The sequence below is a fragment of the Haliaeetus leucocephalus genome, unplaced genomic scaffold (genome assembly GCF_000737465.1).
Source record: "Haliaeetus leucocephalus isolate CR32 unplaced genomic scaffold, Haliaeetus_leucocephalus-4.0 Scaffold273, whole genome shotgun sequence".
Lineage (NCBI taxonomy): Eukaryota > Metazoa > Chordata > Aves > Accipitriformes > Accipitridae > Haliaeetus > Haliaeetus leucocephalus.
Window position 1 is genome coordinate 8,899,362 of NW_010972709.1, and position 18,356 is coordinate 8,917,717.

Below are 18,356 nucleotides of genomic sequence, written 5' to 3' on the forward strand. Positions count from 1 at the left end.
AGGGTGTTGGTAATTGTACCGAAACTTGGTTGTGGCTTGTGGTGCCATTTGCTTTATCAACTTGCATGGCTTTTCTTCTCACGTTCTGAGCGCATGGCTGCAGCGGTAGAAACTTGGAGTGTGAGGCGTTGCTCAAGCATCGAGTGCTTTGTCTGGGGCCATAGGCGAGAGTCCGGATAACTGGGCACTTTGACGTTTTGATATTCTTTGTTTATCGGATGTATTTAAGCCGTTTGGTAGGTGCGAAAGAGGTTTTCATTCCTTTTAGAGAAATTCCGGGTTGGCTTTTTTTTTTAAAGATTGTTTTTACTAGCTACATTTCCATTTATTTTTTGCTACTATTTTCTATTTCTGTTTGGAGGTATGAGGTGTGAGATAATGGAGATGCATGATTCCTACCTGTCAGGGTAGCATGGACCAACCTTAGGTGGCTCCTGTGTGGCACAGCCTGTATGTGCTTGCTGCAGGCCACCAGCATTGTTCTCTCTTGCAGGGTCTCGGCTACTTGGAAAAACTTTCACTTGGGGACTCTGGTAACTGTAATAATTACAAGTTGCCATCCTTCTAGGTGAGAAAGATGGATCATCCTGTTTAAAAAAGAGGAAAGCTTTTTTTTGTTGTTTGTTTTGGGGTTTGCTTTTAATAACAAAACAAACCAAAGCTTGGTTCCTTTTTAGATGTGCATTGGCAGATGTTGAGCAGTAATTTGATATCAGCACATCAACATCTACCGTGGTATGTGTTGAAATCTTAAAACATTAAAAAGAGACAACAGAAGAGAAACACGCTATTGTTAATAAAATTGCACTTGAGGCTGATGGGTTGTAACAGGATTGTTGCCTTTCCTGAAGATAATTACAACAAACACTTAAATGAACTTCAGTCAAAATAGAGGTGTCCTTTTTCACACAGAACAAATAACTTGTTCTCCTCCAAAAGTAATGGTGAGCTAAATGCTTTTGTACTATTTTTTAATAGTAAGCTGCCCTTTACTAAAATTATTATTTTGTAATTAACCTTTAAAAATGACTTTTTGGTATCTAATAGAAATGAGATGCTTCCAGTGTTTGGGGATGACTCTCTTGAGATTGTTGCAAACTGATACATTTTTAGTAGCCCATTATTAAAAAAAATATTTAATTTTTTATTTAACTTGACGTGGTGATCCATCAGACAGGTTTATAGAAAGCTTCTCTTTAGGTTACTACTATTTATGCTTCCAAGTATATTGTGTGGAACTACTAGAGCTTAAAAGTCATTAAGAGCTTGTAAGATCACTTGTGTTCAGATTTTAGGTGGGAGATGTTTTTTGGATATGCAAGGGATGGGGAAGGCGAAAGAAAGGTGGCTGGCTGTGTTTGCCTGTAAGTAAGACAGACAAGTGGTGAACAGTGTCTGCTGCTCAGAGTGCTTAGGAATGAAAAACCTTCACAGGAGAGGAACTTCTTGACTGTTTTGGAAAGTTCGTGCCCTACAGTGTTGAGCATCAGCTGCACAAACAAAACATCTAGGAAGACTGCATGTGCTTTTCAGGATGAGATGAATAACTTAAATTTTTTTTCTGTATATGTAGGATAGAAGTTACCAGTTGTCAGAAGATGCCCATTAGCATTTTCAGAATTGGTATGTGTCACTTACAGTGGTATATTACAACAGCATTTTAATTAAGCTTTAATAGTATAAAGTATCATTTGTTAGGTACTTTCCAAACTGAACTGCACAGTTACTGAATTCGCTATTAAATTCTAGATGAATGCACATACGAATTTTCTGTGAAAGGTAAGTTGTGCTTCTGACACACTGCGGAGTGATTAATAGGTGATTATTCCCAACCCAGCTTTACCACTCCATAATAATAGTAAATATTAAAATTTAAAGCAGCATTCCTGGAATACATAAGCATAGCAGAATCTTAGCAGTAGTCAAAAGTCATATAGTCCAAATACGTATTTTGTAACTTTTTATTAAGATGGCAGCTGATTTGATTGATGTAAAGAAAGAAATTGGAACAGATTATTTTGTGGGAGCAAAGACAGTGCTCATGGGTTAATATATTTATTTTGAGATGGCTGCAAATAAGATTTAGTGGCTCAATAGGAAATTTATTGGGGTGTGTTTTGTGATTTGGGTTTTGGGGGGGGGGGGGGTGTTGGGTGTGTTTTGGTTTGGTTTTTGGTTTCTTTTTTTTTTTCCAGAAAGGGGAAGTTATCTTTTCTCTGCTACTTGAAGTTGGTTTAAGAGAGACAAAATTTTATACACTGGGAAAGAACAAAACAGTATGAGATATGACAAGGATCATAGTCTAAAGTCTGTAGGACATGGGTGCCGGGAGAGAGGCAGTGAATAGCTATAGGACTGCAATTGATCAGCTGATTAGTGTGGTCCACAGGTGTCATTTGATCTGCTTTATCTGTATGGGCAAAGATGGGATATTTTTTAAACTATTAGTTCAGCTGAGTTTGTATATTAATAATGGTATGTTTGCTGGGATATTTTTTTTTAAATGCATGTAACATGCTTGTTTAAAAAGATAGCAGCTGACTATGTTGGCCTGCATCTAAACAAGCATTAGAGTATTTTTTTTTAATTAAGATCTGCTCTATGCTTAGATTTTATACATATATATAGGGTATTTTTTTATTAACATAATTTTAACAGTATAATTGTTAATGTGGAGGTAGTCCTGCTCATGTAATATGTTGATACAAGTGTATGTTTTTTAATAATAGCATAAGTGATGGAGATGAGAATAAAAGGTGCTGGTGTAACGGTAATGTAATGTAAATGTCTCTGTATGCATTGGAAGAAAAAGAACTGATTATGTTAATTTAGTTTAAAAAGAATCCTATACCTTCTGTATATGTAGAAGGTTTGTTTTGACTCACCTGACACATGTGGGGAAGAATGCCCTTGCTTTCCGAGTCAGGATGGCCAAATTGACCTGTTCATTTTGAGCTTTCAGGAAGTACTTAGATCTGGTATAAAAACCTAATACATGTTCTAGGTTTGAGTAACGACATTTTTAGAGAGGGTGTGACTCTTATTTATCTACCTGAGGGCCATATGCCTCAAGGAAAAAACTACATTGTTCAGAGCTTCACTATAGCTAGCTCTTGTTGGAAGGCAAACATGAAGCTTGAATTTAGTGTCTCACTCTTATTTCACATTAGTGCTTTTGAATGTGTATGACGGTTGATGGTTTTGAATAAGAATGGAATAAATACCTTTTTTTTCCCTGCAGTGAGTCACTTCAGTTACCGCCATTTATATCCTTACTTTTTTTTTTTAAGGTGGCATTAAAGATGATTTGGATGAAAACTGATACTGGCTGTTGGGTCCTAAACCTGCATAGCTGACTGTATGAACACATCACACCTGTCGGTTCTTGACTATCCAGATCATGTGGCAAAATGGTTCATTTAAATCTGCTTCTCAAGTAGTACCTAAACAATTTACAAGAAGTAGAAACTAAGTAACTGTGTAAACAGCCTGTCCCCTGAAGTAACACTCTTCAGCTCATCCAGTCATTTAAATGTGGGAAAGGGCATGCTCTCAAGCCTGGCTTCACTGTTTGATGTTTCTTCCCTACCCCAGCTCCTCTTCTCTCTTTCAGGCCTCAGCCTTCAGGCATTCTTTCTTTCACCCTTTTTTACCTCTTCTGTGTATTGATTTCTGATGCGACTCTGGATCTGATAGTTCTTAGCTTGTGCTGCAGCTGGGCCAAAGAAGTTGTTAGTGATGCAGATTCATAGCAGCAACAGTAAGGGGGCAAAATGTCTCTTGAAATCTAAGTAGGCAAAATAATTGTCTTAAATGCTTTTTTTCCCCCTAAAAAGTCAAACTTAAGTTTGTGATCTTGTTTTGTTTGTTTTGTTTTGTTTCCCCATTCCTGCTGCTGCTGCTATGAAGCCTTTTGAATATCGAAGGTTCCTGAGTCAGACCGAAGACAGCAGTAGCTGAGGTGGATTAACGCTGGAATGTAGTCAGGGATTGGAACACTTGGGAGCTATGCTTAGACAGAAAGGGAAAGAGGTAAGAAATGTGAAGTGGTAAGACTGATTTTAAGCTCTCGTTCACAGACTTTACCCAATTGTGTAATGCCAGCATTTGTGCACAGTGTGTGTGAAGTGGTAAGGCAAAGGAGAAACAATTAGCATCAGCCTACTTCACTGACTATTTTTACACTTTAAATACGCAGATGCTAACCAGTTGGCGAGATCCCTTCAATATCTAATATATCTACTATCTGAGAAAGCATGTATTGGCAGAGGTTTGGATGAGCTTGTAAAAGTATTTGTATGGTCTCTTTTGTTTCATTGATTTGTTCTGCCACTTATATCAGCATGCAATGCAAGCAATGCATTTTACTAGTTAGGACACACTAAGGGATGCAGTTTCACTATTGGTTTAAATATATCTGTGTCTGTGCTGCCACTGAAAGGGGTGGTATGAGCCCTGCCACCTTACTCGTACCAGTCCTAGCACTTCTGTTTGGGTGGGTGAAGGAACTGCTCTGCCTGAAAAATACTCCTTTTCATTTGGATCATGTCTTTGCTCTGGCTGTTGACACAGTAGTGATGTCAGGAAAACATGACACAGAGGAGACTGGACTACCATTTTCACTTGCAGTCTAATCTGATTGCAGTTTCACAATCAGTGTAATCTAATCATAAATTATGTGTATATTGATTCCATGCTTTGTTCTTGCACATTTTACAGAGACTTCTATGCTGCTTTGTTTAATTATACAAATGTTTTTGTGAGCTTTGGATTGAAAATTTCAAGATGATTCTTGATTTAATTTAAATGGTAACTGCTAATTCATAAAGTGTGCTTATCTTTCCAAAATAATTTTTATTCTGGGATTGTTCATGCTTAGCTACAATCTCGATGAGGATTATTTTGGAATCGTAGAGCATATTCGTGCAGCCTTTTTTCCTGATCACTGAAGTGTGGATATCATGGTGTAAGCAAATAATATCCTTCGTGCTTCAGTGATCTCCAATCTCGATTTCAAATTTCAGCAAGATATGCAGGCTTCGTTACATTTCAAACTGAAATCTTTAAGAAATAGCCCTAAAAAAGTGAGGCTATCATATTGAGTATGTATATTACATATTGCACATATGTGGATGCATATAAACGTTTATCTTTGGAAATCTTGAACAGTCACAAAATACATTATTTAAGATGGCAGTAGGTGTGTAAGCCTACTTCTTGAGCTGCTGGTGCCTCTAATTTAAAATTTCCTATGCACGGAAGTATAGCATGCCCTAGAGAAAGGATGCAATTTAAAACTGCTTTTCAGAATGCAGTAGAGATTGCCACAATTGATGTGGTTTTTGTCATGTGTGTTTAAAAGACCCTTCTTTAGAAAGCATTCAAATTTAGCTAACAGCATTTTTTAACGTACTTAGGCCTATGTCATCAAAATAAGAAAGCCCGACAGAAATTCCCAGCAGACTGTAAGGTAGCAGATTATTCATCAAGAATAGAAATAAAGAGTTGTGGTTCCCAAAGCAATCGAAATTTACCCATTTTATATTTTATTTGGGGGCATAGAAATTACACAGTGTACAGAACTTTAGTAGTAAAAGTTGATAAGGAAATAGTTAAATCCCTTTCAGTTTTGCAGTTAGTGTACACACCCACCAGATGGAGCTTCTGGCACCAGTGGAAAATTCCAGAAATCAAGCAAGAATGAGAAGTGTGTGAATGACTTACAAGATCCCTGTCTGCTGGACTGCAGAAGATATTTTTTTAAACTTTAAATAAAAAATGAATGGCGAGTAAAACATCTCAGCCTTACTGATTCCTTTCACTAGAACTGTCTTCCATAGAATTTTTTCCTCTGATGGGAAGTTGGAGTTCTTAGTGCAAGAGTCACCAAGCTGAAGCTACACAGTAAAACAGTTTCATAAGCCCTTGCTGAAAATTGCATATAACCACTGAAACAGCATGTTAAGGTTTTTAGCCTAAGGATTTCCTCCAAAGGATTTTAAGTGTGGTTTGGTTTTGTTTTTTTTTTTTAATACCACATTTTAGATGGACTTATCTCCTCTCCTGAAGCAATGTTTACATAGGATGTCCAGAGAATTGGTGTGAAACAGTCCTTTTTGTTTGATACAACTTGAAATTTTTATGGAGGTAGCTGATTTAATCTCTGAAGTGATTTTTAATTTTTTTTTTTAATTCTTTTCCTGACAAAGGGACTTCTAAGAAATAGACTATTTGACTATGAGGGGGAGTTGGAGTGGTTTCATGTGAACAGTGCTGCAAGTTTTACAATGCTTTGACCAGATAGCAAAATATTTCTATTGATTTCCTTCAGTGCCAATAATCTTGGTTTTAAAACAACACATCAGGTGTTTCCAGAGGGTTTGATTTGGGTTTTCTGTTCACTTTATATCTTTTTAATGTGCCTGGTCCTGTTTTGGATATAGCCACAAGTTAAAGGACCTTGGATATAGAAACAAGTTAAAGGGCTTGGGGGCTTCTGCTTGCTGATGTGCTAGCTGAAGGTTGAATTGAAGTGCTGGATCTAACGTGGCAGCTGTGCACACAGAATTATTTAGCTGGAGTTGGGAGGTGTTTGCTAGACCGAAGTTAGCCAAAGACCGTCATGTTAGGGGCAGAAGCTTGGTGTTGCAGATGGTTGAGCTGATAAGGGTGAGGCAGCGCGGTCTGTTTAAAATGTTGCCATGAGAATAGAGCACATGCTGTTACAAAACAGCCTCCATCCTAGGATTATAGCAGACTTGAAAAATGAGCCCTTAGTTGTCTGGCATTTCGGATGTGCTGCTAAACCGCAAATCTCATTACCTTCACAGGAGATGTGGGTGCACAGCCCTCTGAAAACTAGGCCAGAAATGCTTAAATAAGGAGGAAAGAGAAGCAAAAATGCTTAATGTAAGTCAGTGATAGACATGTTGGGAGTAGACTGTTCACTCAGTGCAGGGAGGGGAGATGCTTAATTGCAACTCTTACCTTTTCAAGGAAGTTTTCGGTAGTTTCCAGTTCTTCCAACTTCTCTGTTCTCCTTGATGTTTCTGATCCTGGTATTTTTTTATTTGTTCACTCTTCCCCGAGATACCTTTCTGCTTCCTGACTATCACTCTTCCTTGCTCAGCTGTCCTGGAATTGTTAGGTCCCAGAGTCCCAGCCTCCACCTTGCTGCAGGGACAGGCCATCATTGTCTTCATGTGAATATAGAATATTATACACTATCATACTATATAGCATCATTTAACCTGCATACGTGAGGAGGCTGCTTTTCCATTGCTGTGGGAACCATAGGTTAATTTTCTTGCATATTTTACTTGTATTTTAAGAGAGTTCACTCAATGTTGCACTAACAGCCTTCTTTGCAAATCTATTTCATGGCTGGCTTTTTAGAGCATGCTATTAAATGCAGTTAGCTGGGGAAATTGTTAAAAGTAGACCTTATTTTAAATGCAGTTGGAATAGGGAGATAAAAAGTACAGTATCAAAAAACTAACAGTCTTGTTTCATTTCATCCAGGAACATATAGCTGCTGTCAGCTCTGATATATGCTGCTATGTTGCACTGTTATATGTAAACCAAGAACAACTTCAACTTTAAATACTAGCAAAATAAGGGCTAAAATAAAAGAATTCTGGATTATATAAAGTCAGAAAAATGCCAGATGCTTGGTGATTCTCATCAGCAACACAATGCAGGGAAATGATACTCAGTCTTCGGGAGGCCCAGTATGGGATGAAGTACTTCCCTGTGCTCAGTATTGATATCTTCAGACTGATACACTAATTGTCACTGATCTGCTCTCAAGGCTGATCGGTCCTCATCCAGAAGTGTGCTTTCTGCAATGAGGATTCAGTGGAAGAGAGGTAATTTGGACTTGATAGCGATACAGGGGCACAAATTCTACTTTCTAGTTAGAAAATAAGCCAGTATGAAACAAAATAACCTATCATCCTTACCAATTTGAAGATATGGCTAGTGGTCTTGTTAAAGCATACGCAGTTTTGCCTCAATGTGAAGTATTTTAATAATTTTGTCTTTTTAAATCTCTTAGAACATTTTAGTATCTTCTGTTGAAACCATACTTCATGAAGAAAAACAATCTGTACTTTAAGCTGTGGATGTTCTGCCTGAATAATCAACAGAGATTAAAATCTAACAATTTTAAACAGTAAACCCCCTTATTACTTGGAAAGTAATTGTACATGACACAACAAATTTTGCTTTTAGAAACTTTAGATTTGGTTGTTCCAGACTTCATGATACTAATGTTATGTCTTGTGTTTCCAGTCTGTTCAAGACTGAGTTTCTCTCCATGGGTGATGTGAGTTGAAGAGGTCTCAATTTTCCTACAGACGCATAATCATTTACATGCCATTACCCAAAACAGTTTACTTCACATCTTCCTACTAGCAGCATTGTAACTGAAAATTTAATCTGAATACTTCCCAAATGAATGGATGTCCCCAGGGTCGTGGCTGACAGCCATGTCACCTGTTTGATCTCCCATTGTCTTGTAATTTAAGGTGGGACTGTGTTTGTATGGGAACCTTCTGGGAAAAATGACCTGTACAAGGAAGCGCTGTTGGTATTTTACTGAATGTATCTTACTTACACAATGTGCAGTTATGCTGCTGGTACTAATACCTCAGATGAGGTGTAAACTGAGGTCCTAAACACTTCAGTTAGGAGTTGTGAATAGGAGCATTTGTCTCTGTATCCTGCTGGATTTCTGAATTGGGTAACTTAATTGAAATCTGAGCACTAAAATATTCCTCAGGTAGCATCACCCAGCGGAATCTGTTGTTTAATCCACAAACCTGCTAAAACTTCCTGCAGCACTGTTATCTTGCTGGAGTGCACTCTACAGTAGCTCCATGTCAGTAAAGGTACCGTAAATGTGGTTTATAATTAGCTTTGGAGTCCTTCGCAATGAAACGTACGTTATAAATGTAAGATTGCCCTTATTACATTTCTTATCTCTTGTCTTTAACACTTTGTTTTGTACAGCAGGATATGATCCTTCTTCTATGTCCGGGCTTTGGCCTCACACAGTAGGTGTAATATAATCCCTGAGGTGGGCGTTCTGGAAGGAGAATTATTTTTGGAGGCTTTTGCATGAAACTTGTCCAATGAGTCTGAGACGCCCAAGCACCATTAATTTTGGAGGTAAATGCCTCATAATACATACTGAATAGATTGGGAAGAGTTAAGATTTTCATTTGGCAAAGTATGGGCAAAAAGTAGTTGAAAGGATAGTTCTGACTGTTTACTTCTGACGTTTGGACATTTTGCACTTAAAGGAACACCAACTTGAACTCCAGAAAAATTGGGAGTGTGGGGGGCTTTGTACTCAATTGGTCTGGCAGCCTCACTGCATATTAATTAGTTTCCTGGTTCCCCCTCTTTTGGTTTACTAAAACCAACAGGGGCAAAAGTGAAGGATTATTTTGACTGCAAGAGAAACAACCAGACTGCCTGAAGTACCCTCTGATGCTGAAACAAACTGGGGAAAACCTGTGACTTGTGATACGGAAGTTCAAAGAGACATAATTTAAGTTGGCTGTCCCTTTAAGTTATTCCTTGGAATCTGACATTTCTTACTTGAATCTCAATTGAACTGTTTAATTTTGGAAGTTCAACTGAAATGTTTTTTATTAAGATATTTTCTATCATTTGTCTATGAATTGATCTGCCAAAGTGGGCTGAGATATGTATAAAGGGAGGGGAGGGAGGAATACGGTAGTTAACAACAGTGAAAAGATAAAGCCAAAGGGGGGAAAAACCCAAACCAACCAACCAAAAAAAAAAAACAACAAACAAACCTACAAATGAAAGAAAATATAACAATTAAGTCCCAAAAGAGTTTTTGGGGTTTTAAAAATGACATTTTAAATGTTGGTGCTTGCCTTGGGGGCGGGGGGGGGTATCATTTGCATGAAATATCATTTAGTTTAAATTTTATTCACGCTATTGTTATTGGAATGAAATCAGGTTACTGATAAGATTATAAAGATAATGTATGTTTAAAAAGTTAGTAAGTTGTTTGCTCTAGTAAACAACAGTAATGTAGTACTGGCATACAGCCAATGGAGAAATTAAAACTATTTTAAAGATTTACAGTGTCTGGGTTGCACTGATGATGTTGATCCTGGATTTTCATTGCTTTCTAATTTTAATGATAACTGTTATTGAGGAATATTTAATACTTAAAAACAGGCTGTCTAGTAGAGAGCTATCCTACACTTTTTAATGAAGTAATTTTTAGCATAATCTGAATTTTATGCACTAACTTGTTACCAAACTGCATGCATTTTTTTGATTATGCTGTTTCACTGCTGCAGCCCTTCCCTTTTAGTACTATTATGGATATTAATAAATTTGGGTTTGAATTACTGGAATGAAAACCATGGGATCATGATACATACCTAACAAAGGCAACAGACTAGAGTAGTGCGTTTAAGTGTGTGGGGCGGTATGTTATGTAGGGAAAAGGAACAGCTTTTAGAATAAGGGTTTGAAACATTGCTTTTTCTGTAGGAAAAAGATGGAGTATTGCATGCTGGGAACAAGTGCTTTCCATAAGGTAGCTAAATTTTAAAAGTACATTTGTTTCATTTTGTTTTAGGCTTTGCTTAAGTATTCTAATCTAGTAATTTTGTCCTTTCTGCAGTTTTCATTTTGATTAGACCTCTGCAAAACTCTCTTCTAAACAAAAATTCAAAAACAGACAAATAAAAATATCCAAACCTGGGCCACAACTGCAGTTTGACATTTCTGAAACATTGCTCAATGTGTACAAAAGAGTATTTAAAGGATACTAGTAATAGTATAAATTCTTTCTGTAGTCTGTTTAGTTTTCCATGATTTCAAAATTGCAGATATTAACGCCAGTAAATTTAAAGGTGTGAATGTGTCGGATGACTACAGAGAAATGACCAAAAGTAAAACAATTTGTTAAAAGGTAGTCTTCAATGACACCTCTTTCAAAACAAACCAAACCAAAAAGCCCCACTCATCAGGAATGCTGTCGTCAGAAACTCCAAGTAAATAGTCACATTCTTTTTTTCCTTTGTTCTTGTGAATAGCAAGACATAACATACTTGGAGGAGGTTTGAGTAGATGAGTCAGGACTTACTTCGTTAACTGCAGTTAAATGTTTTGGCCAGGTTTCCCGAGGAAACAAAGCTTATACAATTTTTCAGATTGTGGTTTGTCTCCTGTTCCTTGTTCCCTCCTCCCAGCCAAAAAAAAAGTTGGCCATTTTCAACCAAATTTGGTAGAAATGGAGGTCTGAAAGATAAATAAGCACTTTTAAGTCTCATTAAATGTAGATCTCCAGTAAGAGAAGAAACTAAGGTTTGAACATTCATAAGTTTCCTTCACAACTCTATCAGCCTGTTCCTTCAATTGGATGCAGCAATGCCAAGTGGCTGCTAAAGACTCGGTGGGAGGAGGAGTTGTAAGGGGGAGGGGAAAGAAATCCTACTGCTTAGGCCCGGGATTTTAGGGGGTTGACTTTTCAATGTTGGTTGTGCACCAACTGCAGAGGTGCCAGTTAGGTGTTGTGCCTGGAGCTGAACATAGCAACTTGCCTGTCATTATCTAATATGGAGCTTAGTGGAGGGTTATGAAAGAAAGAGAAGCAGCAGTAAATTATCTTGGCTTAGTATTCAAAGTATTCAGCTCCAAATGAGAGTTGTTGGTGCCTGACTGAGTGCATGTATAGTATATTATTCCATGGATACAATATTATTACAGGTACAGCAGCAGCTCATGATGCCCCGTAAAGCTTTTCTTTCCCAGAAAGAAAAGCAGGCTCGTGCCAGGGAAAGGGATATGTTAAAAAAGAGGAGGAGGCGACAAGACTATCTCAAAAGAAGCGTGGAGCCGCAGAAAAATGCAGAAACAATAAAATGGCACAGGGATGATGAGAAGAGGAGAGAAAATGAGCAAGTTAAGGACAAAGATATCAAGAAGCGGTGGAGACAGGATGAGAGAGAACGACGAAAGAATGTGGACGCTATGAATTGGCGCAGGGAAGATGAGAAGAGGGAAAATGAGCGAGGTAAGGACCAAGAAGGCCAAGAACCAGCAAAGAAAGGATGAGGAGGAGAGGGGGAAAGAGCGACGAAAGGATGGACCTTTTGAAGCAGCAGAGGGATGATGAGGGGGAGGGGAAAAGAGAGAGTAAGAACAGTTCCATTTTATAAGCATGTGCAGAAATAAAATATTAGTATGTTTTAGTTTCAAATTTATAGGAAATCTGCTTTAATGAACTATTGTTCTTACAGAGCTAATTGTTTTAATAAGATTGATCTGAGTATAGATGTATACAAACTCAAAGTCACAATGGGATAGAAAAGGCTGGGTTTACGCATTGCTTATAAAATTGTCTGTTTTATACACATGCTCACACCTAATACTTTCTTCAACAGTACAGTTGATAATACTGTGTTTCAGATCACCAAAAAGTTCAGGTTTTCTCAGTCTTCATAATATGAGTAAATGAGAGCAGTAGGAAAGGAAGGGTCAACCAAACGTGCTCATAAGAGAAGGTAAAACTGATGTTTTATTTTATTCTTTCTAATAATGTGCCCAAGATATAGTTGTAATTGCATCCCCAGTTTTATTCCAAGGTAAATTATTTAAGAGAAGTTGCATGGAAGTGTAAATTTCACAGAATGCTTTTAAGAAGCAGTCAGTTTGAGATGCACATTTCTGTGTCATTAGATCTGAGGTGTTGGCATCACATCAGTTGGCATCACATTTGATTTGATAAATTCAGCCAACACCTTGGCATCAAGTCTGAAAAACTGACAAACAGTAGATATTTACATTACAGTAGGAAGACCCCTTCTAAAGTTGCATTTTAATTAAATTTTATATAGGATTTTTTTATCTGGAGTTACAAAATTTTTTTTTGCAGCAGCCCTAAAACATTAATTGTAGGTTTATGAACTGGCAGTGGATTTATACCGGATGAGAGTCTAGTCCTTTGGACGTCCTTCTAGTCCATTTAGAAATTTGAGCCCTTAGAGTAAAAGGGGTGGTGTCTTTGCACACATGATGGTAGTTTGCTCCCATCTTTACAGCTGGGGATGTTGCAGCCCTTCTTGGAACACCTGCAGGGTGTTCACAGTAAACACTGAGGGGAAAGGGCTGTCACACTTAATCTTTGGTGAAATAGTGCCTCTTCTAAACAGTAGTAAAGAACTAGCTATCTGGAAATGAGAAACTGATTCAATTGTCTGCATCTTTTGGATTTTCTGTATTTAACATGTGTTTGGTTTAGGATTAAAGATCTACACTTTTTTTGTTTGGTTGGTTTTTTACTCCATGAAAGTGTTTTGGCACCCTTGTTTTGACTGATGGGTGATGATGAGGCAGCCTGGAAGGACATAGCCACAATAACAAAGAGAAGAACTGTGTGATTAATAAGACTGATAACTCCTATATGGCTGCATAGTGAATGTAGCTGAATAATTTTATTACTCAACAAAACCAAAATAGTCAACATAATATGCATGAAGTTTTTTTTAGTGCTGATCCTTTCAATTGACCCCCAAAATAAACTTACAGTGTTTAAGGGGTAGAGTGAGGGATAATTGTTGCTTATTATGAGTAGTAACTTTATGTATTTCATTGTGAGGGGAAAATGTTCTCAAAATGAGGTACCAGCTTTCCACCTTTGTGTTCCTGTGAGGTTTTCATTGTAGGCCTGGGGAATCAAAATTGATAAATGCATGTTAAAAAAAAAAAAATGCTTCCAGGAGCCTCATTTTTATTTCTATAACTTTTTTCTCTCTCCTTCATTCCTAATTTTCACTCAATACTCACTATGAAAGTTTAATTTTGTAGTTTTCCTTTTCTTGATTGACTGCTGCTTGTAACTGTTCTCAGCTCTGTGAACTTAGATGAACTTAGAACTATGTTCATAAAATTTTCAAAGAAAATAAATGGAGTAGCCAGATAGTTACCTTCCAATTATTCCTCTAGTATCATTAGCAATGTTGACATCATACTTTTCTTGTATGTTAAAAAAAAAAAAAAACCCCAAAAACCAAATTAAAAAAAATTCATGTATTTCACTGGCTTGGTTCTACCAGTGAACAGGTACTTCAGAAGAATCAGCGATCACTGTAAAGACCATTAGGATACTTAGCCTACTCATACAGGTTTGAGATGCCTGAATAAGACTAAAATGCAGTAAGGACTTAGGGGGGTTTTGTTTACAGCTTTTGGGGATTCCACAACTGTTTTGTACTTGCCATTTCAGTGATGCTTTTTACAAACCTTGTTGAGTGAAGACTTCTTCCTCCATGAAATGTTTAGGGTTGCCTACAATTTTGTGCTTGCTGGTCACGGAAGGCTTTCCTAATGGTACAAACTGACAGTGTGGTAGTCAGGAAATGGTGTAATTTTCAGTAAAGCATAAAGAGAAGAAAAGCTGGTGTAGGTTTTCTAGAAAACCTAGACTGGTGCTGTCTTGGTTCCTTTACACAGCAAGATTTTCCTCCAGATTATTTCTTTAGGTCTTTAAACTATTTCTGGATGAAAAACACTGTTTTACTAACAAGACTGTGACACTAGAAATATGTTATACTTGTTGCTTGTTAGAACTTTAACAAAGTTCAAACATGAAACAAGCATAGTAAGTACTTGGAATAATGTTGTCTAAAAATGAAAATAACATAATGAGGCAGATTTGGAATATTTGCTGAAGGTTTTAGATGAGAGGAAGAGGCTGTCTTGTTCTGAAACTGATGCATCTTTCCCAGAATCAGAATAGCATTGTTACCTTGTGGGTGCTTTGAAGCTGTACACTAGAAGATCCTCTGTTTCATTGTTCTAGATAAAGTTGGCAGAGCTGAAACAGTCTTAACAGCTGTTACCTGATGGTAGCAAAGGTAGCAGGCTGCAAAGCAGCTCTTCTAATGAGGTCCAAAATACAAAAGACCTACTGGAGAATTAAGATTTTGGTTACACTAAAATAGAAACAGTTATGGGGGTCTAAAGACAGGTGGAAGTTTACTCTTTTTTATCACCTCTGATAATTTGACAGATACGGGGGTTTGCTGGTTTTGCCTCTTGTGTTCTTTATCTCTCTCCTGGGTGCATACCTTCCTGTAAGGTCATAGTTCTCAACTTGTGAATACCGTGTGTTGTGAATGAGATCAGTATGTTCCTCATAAGGGAGGACTGTTTGCACTGAGAAAAATATGTAGCATAAGAAAATGTTAACTGTTGCAATACAGAACTCTCAAAACAGGCGTGCAGTATTGTATTTTACGTGAATTAATTTTCCAAACAATTGCACAGTGACCTTTTTTTAACTCATCTTTTGACTCAGTTTTCTAGGTGGTTCCAGTCCCTTGGTAACTGATGGGTTAAAGGGCTGAACTGCACGGCCATGTTAACTTGAGGTGCTTGGAGCTGGTACAGTGAGGATAGTTTTATTTTTATTAAATGCTAAAAGTGGTTTTAAAATCACTTAGAGTAACATAACAGGAGGATGTGTCAGACTTCACATTCTGGATGTTTTTAGAATAGTGACTGCAATTGTTTCCATCTGGAATTTGAAGTGCTAGTAAGAGTAGCAAGTTGGTGAAGAGGTAATTTGGAGTTGAAAATCACAGCAAGTTGTATCTAAATGCTAAAAACTGTTTAAAAGAAAAAGTGTTATGTTAAAATTTGGGCTTTGTTGAAACTTCTCTGTGACTATGTGGTGGTTAATTTTTGGGCTAGACCTTGTTTCCTTCCTGCTTTTTTGTCATGCCATAAAAATTAGAAGTCTTGATTTCCTGTGTCTTAGCATATTTGCACTGTTAAGTTCCTGAAACTAAGCAGAAATTATGGTTTTTTTCATGAATACTGTTCACACTAGTGCTCCTGGGACCATTTCAAGGTGTTACACAATTTTTTCCCCTGCTAGTATTTTTTTTTATCAACTATGGCTAACAAGATTAGAAGATTCAGCAGAGGGAAAAAGCCTTTTGCTGTGAAGCAATACTAACCTTGAAGTGAGGTCCCTTTTTATTACAGCAGTGAACCTGAATTCTTTGAAAACACTGAAGAAGCCTTTGATTTTAAACAAATGAGGCACAATGTTGTTGCCTCTGTTGGCCTGCAGTTTTACTTGCTTTCTAAAACTTGGACAATTATTAATTTAAATCAATCAGCCTATATTATGTCCTGGCCTGTTCCCATTTCAGGATGTGATTCTATTGAGTGAACTGAACTGCTGGTTCCTGTAGACTTCTCAAAGTTCAGAAGTCTTTGTAGTCATTTTATGCCCTAATTTTGAGGTTATAAGATGCACATATCAGAACTGCACTTAAATTCTTCTTTCCTGGGACTCTTGTAGCCTGTTAAAAGCCAAAGACAGCGCTTCAGTTCTCTCAAGCACAATACCATGTACACACTTTGTAGATGGTATTGAGTTTTTGAAGTCTCTTAACTGTCATTCCTCTACTTACCTTGCAAGTATTCCTTGCTCTTTCACAAAACCTTCCCTCCCTGTCCCCCCCCTTCAGATTTTTGGATGAAGATCTGAGAGTACTTCATTCAGGCCTTTTTGTTAATATGTGTGCACTAGCTAGGAAACTTGTCTTAGCTTTTTGTTCATGCTTTGCATAGTGGCTGTAACCCATAGCAGTGAATTAGTACTGCATGAAGTTTGTCTAAAATAGGTCTTTGCATCTCTAAAGTGTGACTCTGAAATGAAAACTGAAGTACAGTATTGCTAATGCAGTAATGATATTTTGCTCTTCTATAGCTTATCTTTTCTGCTAATGTTTCGCTACTGAATTATTCTAGGAATCAGTACCTGGCTGTGGACTAGACCTTTATGCTAGGTACTGCAAAAATACAGAGCAAAAGAAGTTCCAAATGCTACTTACACAGTTAGCCTGCTTACTTTACCATTATTTTGTGACTGGTACGGTCAGACATTTTATGTACAAGCACACTAAAGATGGGTGAGATCTTATTAAATCAGTCTAATTTTACAAAATTTCTTATAACTAGGTTAGTAATCCATTTTCTTAGGCACCTGAAGATACTACCTGGATATTCCTAGTAAGGACATTGTTGGTCTTGTTTTTAAGTAATGATTTATTCTCTCTGCCCAGCACTTTAGATTGATGTGTAATTCAACTTACGAACAAGGGCTTGCCAGTGTATATGTAGGTGGGACCTAAGTCTAGAAGTAGGAAACAGAAGGGCAGACACAAACTTAATTCTTACTATGTTGAGTCATGAACTTGAAAATAACTAGTTGACTGAGAGGCAGATCTCATTATTCCTGTTACTTAATGAGAATAAAAAAATGCTCAGTGTTTCTCTGTAGAATTATTTTTGCTGAACATATATGTGATTGTCTTGACTTACTTTTCTGTGAATGTGTGTACAGATGCACATTCCCTTAAAAGGAAAGTTCTATAATGTATTAAATTGTAGTTCTCATGAACAAGGATGGGCTGGTGGGGAACATGAAGCTCATGGGCAGCCTTGGCTGCAGTGACCATGAAATGGTGGAGTTCAAGATCCTTAGGGTGGTGAGGAGGGTGCTCGCTACCTTGGACTTCAGGAGAGCAGACTTTGGCCTCTTTAGGGATCTGCTTGGTAGAATACTATGGGATAAACGCCTGGAGGGAAGAGGGGCCCAAGAAAGCTGGTTAATATTCAAAGATCACCTCCTCCAAGCTCAGGAGTGATGCATCCCAACAAAGAGGAAGTCAGGCAAAAATGCCAGGAGGCCTGCATGGATAAACAAGGTGCTCCTGGTCAAACTCAAACACAAAGAGAAAGGCCATAGAGGGTGGAAGCAAGGACAGGTAGCCTGGGAAGAATACAGAGAAATTGTCCAAGCAGCCAGGGATCAGGTTAGGAAAGCTAAAGACCTGATAGAACTAAATCTGGCCAGGGATGTTGAGGGCAACAAGAAAAGCTTCTGTAGGTACGTCAGTGATAAAAGGAAGACTAGGGAAAATGTGGGCGCTCTCCGGAAGGCAACAGGAGACCTGGTTACTTGGGATATGGAGAAGGCTGACGTACTCAACGACTTTTTTTCCTCAGTCTTCACCGGCAAGTGCTCCAGCCACACTGCCCAAGTCGCAGAAGGCAAAGGCAGGGACTGGACGAATGAAGAACTGCCCACTGTAGGAGAAGATCAGGTTCGAGACTATCTAAGGAAGCTGAAGGTGCACAAGTCCATGGGACCCGATGAGATGCATCTGTGGGTCCTGAGGGAACTGGCGGATGAAGCAGCTAAGCCACTATCTGTCATATTTGAGAAGTTGTGGCAGTCCAGGGAAGTTCCCACTGACTGAAAAAGGGGAAACGTAACTCCC

General features: G+C 37.9%; 1 protein-coding gene across 12 annotated transcripts in view; it reads left to right on the forward strand.

The window, feature by feature from the left end:
* The first annotated feature begins 6 nt into the window (after positions 1-6).
* Positions 7-18,356, forward strand: part of ADNP (activity-dependent neuroprotector homeobox) — a 33,682-nt gene continuing 15,332 nt past the window's right edge. Inside the window, exons 1-9 of one of the 12 annotated variants that reach the window (XM_010569636.1) lie at positions 7-568; positions 678-735; positions 1,574-1,623; positions 3,291-3,413; positions 3,910-4,032; positions 7,522-7,868; positions 9,013-9,171; positions 10,543-10,588; positions 11,764-12,070. In XM_010569636.1, the coding sequence (XP_010567938.1) occupies positions 10,550-10,588; positions 11,764-12,070 (346 nt within the window). In that variant the 5' untranslated portion in view covers positions 7-568; positions 678-735; positions 1,574-1,623; ... (3 more) ...; positions 9,013-9,171; positions 10,543-10,549. Of the gene's footprint in view, positions 569-661; positions 736-1,573; positions 1,624-3,290; positions 3,414-3,909; positions 4,033-7,521; positions 7,869-8,782; positions 8,892-9,012; positions 9,172-10,542; positions 10,589-11,763; positions 12,071-18,356 lie in introns of all 12 variants that reach the window. The other 11 variants (XM_010569637.1, XM_010569633.1, XM_010569631.1 and 8 more) reach the window with 11 other exon arrangements.